Source organism: Atta cephalotes (assembly GCF_000143395.1).
Source record: "Atta cephalotes unplaced genomic scaffold scaffold00007, whole genome shotgun sequence".
Taxonomy (NCBI): domain Eukaryota; kingdom Metazoa; phylum Arthropoda; class Insecta; order Hymenoptera; family Formicidae; genus Atta; species Atta cephalotes.
The window spans coordinates 2,138,822-2,139,670 of record NW_012130071.1 but is presented as its reverse complement, the minus strand read 5'-3'; the positions used below and the strand labels follow the sequence as shown (position 1 = coordinate 2,139,670).

Sequence of the window (849 nt, the reverse complement as noted above, 5' to 3'; positions counted from 1 at the left end):
GATGTGTATCGTACGTTTGATATGAGAGGGTCAATCCCATATTGTTTTTGACGAATAAGAGTGAATGTTGGCACAGACAGTGGCTGGGTTAAGGCACTTTGGGGTGATTGATTCTCTCCGCAGTACCCTCCAGCATAACTATCTTATCGAATTCTCCCCGCTCCCTCTCCGTATTCCTCCTGCAACCTTGTCGCCTGCTTTTTTCTTTTCCGTTTGCTTTTACTTATATACGCCGTACGTAATATTATTCTCGCATGACCGCGCGGCTCTTTATCTCCCACTTAATTACGCGATTCTTTAACTACTTTAAAGTAAAATACGCTGTCTCTGATGAGCATTGGAGTGTAAATGGCGAATCGAGCACAGCTTTCACAGCGGTTTCGTGAAGTTTCCCGGGAACATACCCTTTTCATTGGTTCCTTCTTTGATACCCATTAACCAGCCTTCTTCCTGTAATGAACAAGAAACATCATAAGAAGAAACGTCGGACATGTTAATGAATACATTTAGATTTTTTAACATGTCGAGTCTTATTTATTCCAAGAATTACGAACCTGTTCTTCAGGATCGTCGTATTCCACCACGCGAATAATCTCGCCAACGTCGAACGATAATTCGTCCACATCCTCACGACTGTATTTGTAAGTGGCTTTAACCCTGTATAAAACACCCGGCGGCAGATTGTCTGTTGTCGCCCCTATAGAGAAATTAGCAGCATTTTCATATTCCGCCTCTAGAATGATTGAGTCCGCCCCGTTAGTCATGGACCTGTCTGTGATTTTGTTCGCATGGAGACTTTGATATATATATATATATATATATATATATATATACTATTAGTTAGTTAAG

General features: G+C 41.1%; 1 protein-coding gene across 1 annotated transcript in view; it reads right to left on the bottom strand.

Annotated features, from left to right (window-relative positions):
* Positions 1–369: 369 nt before the first annotated feature.
* LOC105626909 (myc box-dependent-interacting protein 1) overlaps positions 370–849 on the bottom strand; it is a 69,543-nt gene continuing 69,063 nt past the window's right edge. Inside the window, exons 8-9 of the mRNA XM_012208200.1 lie at positions 555–697; positions 370–450 (exon numbers count right to left, since the gene is read on the bottom strand). Coding sequence (XP_012063590.1) covers positions 370–450; positions 555–697 — 224 coding nt within the window. The remainder of the gene's footprint in view (positions 451–554; positions 698–849) is intronic.